This window comes from Abramis brama (genome assembly GCF_963993115.1).
Source record: "Abramis brama genome assembly, chromosome: 15".
NCBI lineage: Eukaryota > Metazoa > Chordata > Actinopteri > Cypriniformes > Leuciscidae > Abramis > Abramis brama.
The window spans coordinates 27,684,217-27,690,729 of record NC_139977.1 but is presented as its reverse complement, the minus strand read 5'-3'; the positions used below and the strand labels follow the sequence as shown (position 1 = coordinate 27,690,729).

The 6,513-nt window shown below is 33.9% G+C and overlaps 1 protein-coding gene across 1 annotated transcript; it reads right to left on the bottom strand.

The window, feature by feature from the left end:
* Positions 1–456: 456 nt before the first annotated feature.
* On the bottom strand, positions 457–1,305 carry LOC311097022 (chemokine XC receptor 1; the record flags this gene model as incomplete). The annotated part of the gene is made up of 1 exon (XM_084136489.1): positions 457–1,305. One exon carries the CDS (start codon positions 1,303–1,305, stop codon positions 457–459), a length of 849 nt encoding a protein of 282 aa, XP_083992615.1.
* Positions 1,306–6,513: the final 5,208 nt, after the last annotated feature.

Genomic DNA, 6,513 nt, shown 5'->3' with positions numbered 1-6,513 from the left:
CTGAATACTATTTTTTGCAGACTGAATATTCAATCTTCAAAAATATTCAAACAGGTGCAACTCATTAATTTTTAGACTGAGTATTTAAGAGAGCAAGAAAGAATGACAGAGAGATAAATAGATAAATAAATAATATATAAATAATAAAAATGGAGGGGGGAGTGCAAAAGGTGACTGATTAAATGTTTTATTGGATAAACAAACACACTGATATCAAACAACCATATTTAATTAACACACTCAAAAAAATGCTAGATATATGAGTAAATGAACATGGAAATTAAAGATTTTTATACTCGCATGAACTGACAATCAAATCTATCTAAAAAATAATTTTAAATATAACTTAATTTAAAGATCAGAGCAAACACCAAGAGGAAAGAGACACAAAAATGGCCCATCCACAAATAAAATTTATTTAAAAAGTAAAACAATCTGTAGTCATTTTTGGTCAGTTTATAATGAACAGAAGCCGGAGAGTTTTCCAGTGCGGTGAAGATAAAGAACAGGCTGAACAAAACTAGCTAGAACATAACAAACCAAAGCAGGAGCCCAAAATGTCCAAATATACTGGTTTATCAGAATTAGAAATACTCCTGCGATAATAATTGGCACATATGCAAAAACTATGTTCACAGTTGTTATTAGAATGATGTAAAATGCTCTTCTCTTCATGTGGTTTTCCTCCACTCTCTCTCTCCCTCTCTCTCCTGGTCCTGACTGCTTCAGAGCTCTGAGAACAGCCACAAGACAATACAACTGGATGGAGAGGAAGAGGAGGAACTGCATCATGAAGAACCATGTATGTGCATTAATATTATTTAACATTAATGTGATCATGCAGCACAAACAGGAGCCAAGAATAAATATCCAGGCCGCAGTGCAGCAGATCACTCTATATCTGAGAGGTTTGAACTTCAGAAAGGTTACAGGATGAACCACTGCCAGGTAACGCTCAACACACATCAGACACTGAAACAGAGGACGACCAGCGATGAAAAGTCCTTGCAAAAAATTTGCTAATGGCACAAGAACTGAAATCCAATTAGCCAGTACAAAAAACAACAAATCCAGACAGGTACCAATCTCACAAACAGAGAGATTGAGGATGAAGAACTCTGATGCAACTCCACTTCCTGTTCCTGTGATGATGAGCCATATAATATAGGAGTGTGTAGGAAGACCAAACAGAAAATTGATGCTGAACACACACATTTCCAGATACTCCACTATCAATACAGAAGGGGTTGTGGAGTTGGTGGAAGCTCCTGGTGTGGTGAAGTTCATTTCCTCCTCGTTTGTCATTTGAGTTCACAAAACATAAATAGTATTGCTATAAGAAGAGAGAATTATAAACGTATGGGGTTATTCAAACAACAGTTCAACGTAAAATTGTAAAAAAAAAAATTACTGATCATTTAATACATTGCAGTAAGTCTACATATTGCACTCTTAGAAATAAACAGCGATTCCATAGAAGAACCATTTTAGTTCTACAAAAAAACTATTAGTGAAGTTCCTAAAAGAACCCTTTTTTTGAAGAACATTTAAAAAAATCTAATGAAGCTTTTTTGCACTTGAAAGGTTCCATGTTAAAGGTTCTTCATTAAATCGCACATGCCAATAAAGAACCTTTATTTTTAAGTGGACCCTAATGTCAAGTAAATTGCTAATTCACTTTGATGAAACAAATAGAGATCAGTTCTGTTTTACTCAAGTGGTCCATCTAACATGCCCATAACCCTTTTACTATGACTGATAACCACAGCAACATTGTCATATCATTCAGCGGTAAAAAGAAAAATAATTCAATTTAAAAGAGAAGTTTATCACCTGAAGAGTGAATGTCCAGTCTCTCTGGATGTGTATAAATCTCTGTGCTGTGTTTTATAGACTGACTTCACAGCTGTTACAAGAATATATGTGCGTGACTTCATCTGCATAAAACATCAGATATGCAAATATTAAAAGTAAAAAAGGTTTAAAAAGATCATAAAAACATATACTCTTATTTGATACTTTAATTTTATTCCAAAGAAGTTCATTCATTCATTTATTCATTCATTCCCAAAATAACATTTCTATCATATTCCGCTTATTAAATTGTTACTTCTGTTCAATTAAACAAAAAAAGCTCAATCTCATTTTATTCAATTGTAAACTTTCCTCAGAACTCACTTTGGACTTTTTCAGATAAACACTGTGACATTTTCTAACACTAAGAATAAAAAATAAATAAATTAGTTTGTCACCTGAAAAGTGAATGTCCCCTCTCGGATGTAAATATCTGTGCTGTGCCTGTGTTTGTAGACTGACTTCACAGTCGTCACAAAGATGTCAGTGCATGACTTATCTGTTTCATGCATAAAACATACAAATATTTAAAGTAAAAAAAAAAAAAAACTGAGAGTCTGAGTAACCTTATTAACAGAAATTCACTTTTATATGGAAAATGTTAATCTGGAAACTTGTGATTGACCAGTCAGAATATTCCAGTGTGCCGCATAATATTGTTATATGTTTCTTCTATACAAGAAAGTAGCAAATTCAAATGAATCACCTGAATACTATTTTTTGCAGACTGAATATTCAATCTTCAAAAATATTCAAACAGGTGCAACTCATTCATTTTTAGACTATTTAAGAGAGCAAGAAAGAATGAGAGAGAGATAGATAAATAAATAATAAATATGGGGGGTGCAAAAGGTGACTGATTAAATGTTTTATTAGATAAACAAACACACTGATATCAAACAACCATATTTAATTAACACACTCAGAAAAACTAGATTTGTGTGTAAATAAACATGGAAATTAAAGATTTTTATACTCGCATGAACTGACAATCAATGAACTGACTTTTTTTTTTTGCAGACTGAATATTCAATCTTTGTACATCTAAACTAGACAGCACATGCAGATGCAACTTATTAATTTTTAGACTACGTATTTAAGAGAGCAAGAAAGAATGAGAGAGAGATACTGTAGATAAATAAATAATAAATATGGGGGGGGGGTGCAAAAGGTGACACTGGGTCACTGATTAAATGTTTTGTTGGATAAACAAACACACTGATATCAAACATATTTATATTAATACATATTTATATATTTATACATACATATATTTAATTAACACACTCAGAATAAGCTAGATCTATGTAAATAAACATGGAAATTAAAGATTGTTATATATAATTTAAAATATAACTTAATTTAAAGTCCAGAGCACACACCAAGAGGAAAGAGACACTTCAGCTGATGATACAAAATAAAAAAATTGGCCCATCCACTACTAAAAAAAATGTTTTGTTTATGAGGAACAGAAGCCGGAGAGTTTTCCAGTGCGGTGAAGATAAAGAACAGGCTGAACAAAACTAGCTAGAACATAACAAACCAAAGCAGGAGCCCAAAATGAATAGTTATACTGGTTTATCAGAATTACAAATACTCCTGCGATAATAATTGGCACACATGCAAAAGCTATGTTCACAGTAGTTATTAGAATGAGATTAAACGCTCTTCTCTTCATGTGGTTTTCCTCCTCTCTCTCTCTCTCTCTCTCTCTCCCTCTCTCTCCTGGTCCTGACTGCTTCAGAGCTCTGAGAACAGCCACAAGACAAAACAACTGGATGGGGAGGAAGAGGAGGAACTGCATCAAGAAGAACCATGTATGTGCATTAATATTATTTAACATTAATGTGATCATGCAGCACAAACAGGAGCCAAGAATAATTATCCAGGCTGCAGTGCAGCAGATCACTCTATATCTGAGAGGTTTGAACTTCAGAAAGGTTACAGGATGAACCACTGCCAGGTAACGCTCAACACACATCAGACACTGAAACAGAGGACGACCGGTGATGTCTAGTCCTTGTAATAAAAGTGCTAATGGCAAGAGACTTGAAATATATTTTGACAATATAAAGAAAAGAAAATCCACATAGATATAAATCTCACAGCAAGAGAGATTTAGCATAAAGAACTCTGATGCAACTCCACGTCCTGATCCTGTGATGATGAGCCATATAACATAGGAGTGTGTAGGAGGACCAAACAAGAGACTGATGCAGTAAATCCAAATTTCTACTTCGTCCGCTTCCCAGATTCCATCTGTTCCAGATACCATTGTAGAGTTGGTGGAAGCTCCTGTTGTGGTGGAGTTCATTTCCTTCTTGTTTGTCTGAGCAGCACAGGAGCTTACAAAGCATAACTGATAGTGTTAATAGAGGAGAGAATTATAAATGTACTGTTTTACTTATAGACTGCAGTTCAACATGAGCATGATAAGAAATTACACTAAATGCAATATGTGATTCTTGGTTCAGAAGAACAAATCATTTCAAATCATATGGTTGCTCTACAAATAATCCTTTTCCTATAACTAATTAAATAATAAATAAATAATCCTATAAGTTTTGGGTAATTCATGGTTCTGGACAACATAGGCCCACCACCGTATACGTGAAAATATATAAAAATGTTGCTGCAAGTATTTGCCGTTTCCTTCTGATCCTTGATGGTCGGTGAGGAAAATGTCACTTCGTTATGTAGACCTTTATTGTAGCCTACAAACTTTTGAGTGCATAATGCATAAGTCAGCTCATTTGAAATTGATTGTTTACAGTTTGATGGAAGGTACTCTCATGCCACTGAGGAAAAAAAGTCAAATGTGGATATTAGCAGCAGAATACGCAGAACACAGAATCTATGCAGGACTTATGCAGGACAGTATGCAGGACAGTAGTAGGCTTAAAATAGTATAGTATAAGGTTAAAAACATATATTTTTTTGGTTCATAATTAAAAAATATACCCTAATGGGCTCGTACTTATTACAGAGTAATACATAATATGTAATAACAATACATACATAAGCAAAGTTTTAATGTTCGTTATGTTATTTTGAGTTGACAACTAAGCCATCTAACATGACCATAAACCCTTTAATATGACTCGTAACCACAGTGACAAATGGTTCAGCATATAAAAGAAAATGAAGCTAATTTAAAATATAAAGTTTATCACCTGAAGAGTGAATGTCCAGTTTCTCTGTATGTGGGCTATATAAATCTCTGTGCTGTGTTTTGTAGACTTCACAGCTGTCGAAACAATAGCTTATAATATGTGTATGACTTCATCTGGTATATGTCATGTACAACATATGCAAATGTTTACAGAGGTCAATTTATAACCCCAAAGGACAGCTGGGATAGGCCTATTTGGAACATGTTTAAGTATTTGGGATTTTTATATGTTGGTCTATGTATATAAATAAATATAATTTCTCTCTCTCAGGTGTTTTAGCAAGGGTGTATTTTTGGTGTACTATTACAATGGATGTTGTTGTTTTTTTATTGTACTGATGCAGTCACCAGCACCATTATAGATTAAATTTAGAATCATTTTAGATTAATTGGGGGTATTTGAATCCATTAATGCATCATATGGGTATGAATATGTAATGATGGTAATATGGTTATTTTATTATGTTTTAGAACGGTCTGCATGATGGAATAAATTCAGGACCACCATGTATTTGTCTGGTTGTGCCCCTTAAAGGTATATGGTTATTCATTTTGAGTTTGTTTTTTGTTTGTTATCTGGATGTGACTGACACTCATGAAAAATATTCTATTTTGTTATAGGGTGTTGGATGTTGATTGCTAGTTGCTGTTCTCTTATGTTGTGTTTTTTTTTTTTTTTTTTTTTTGTGTTTTTTTTTTCTTCTTTTTTTTTTGTTTGTTTTATGTGACAATTGTGAAATTGACTGCTCCCTGACTTTTTTTGGTAAATTAATTTCCTAGCCAGCTCTATGTGTGTTTTGTTTATTGGTTTTTGTTTAATGTATTGGTTGGTTTGTAGCTGGCTAGTGGAATTGTGTTTGTTTATTTATTTATTTATTTATTTAAACTGCTTTTCACCCTTGATTAAGCAGCAGGGGGTAGCTTCCCATCATGGTCGGTGGAGACCTGGGAGTACAATTTAATAGAGCCCTTACAGGTTTTGTGGGTTGATTTGTGTGGTTACTAATTGTGAACGTATCACATAATCCTGTTTGTATTGAAGGGCTTATGGGGGTTTGCTGTGGCTTTCACAGAATGCAGTGAAGTGTCCCCTGTATTGGTAGCTCAGTTCCTGTATTCCCAGCTGGACAGTTTGAGAAATTGCTGCCCCTGTCAGCTGACTTGGCTCAGGGTTAAAGTCCTGTATATTTTTATGGTCCTGTTTAATAAAGAATTATGTATTTTTCTACAGCTTATTGTCTTCTGTGACAGATTTGTTTATTTTCCTTTTTTGGGGGGCCCTATCGGGTGTCACACTGATTATGATTTATATTGTGGTCTATCCACACATTTAATATACAAATGGTTGCACCCGCTCTTATGTTAAAAAAGGTGGATATGGAATAAGGAATATCCATTCTCCTCAAATGTACGTCTGAAAATAGGCTTCCACAGTTGATGAAAATGATTTATTGGATAAACAAATATCACTGGATAAACAAAATGCA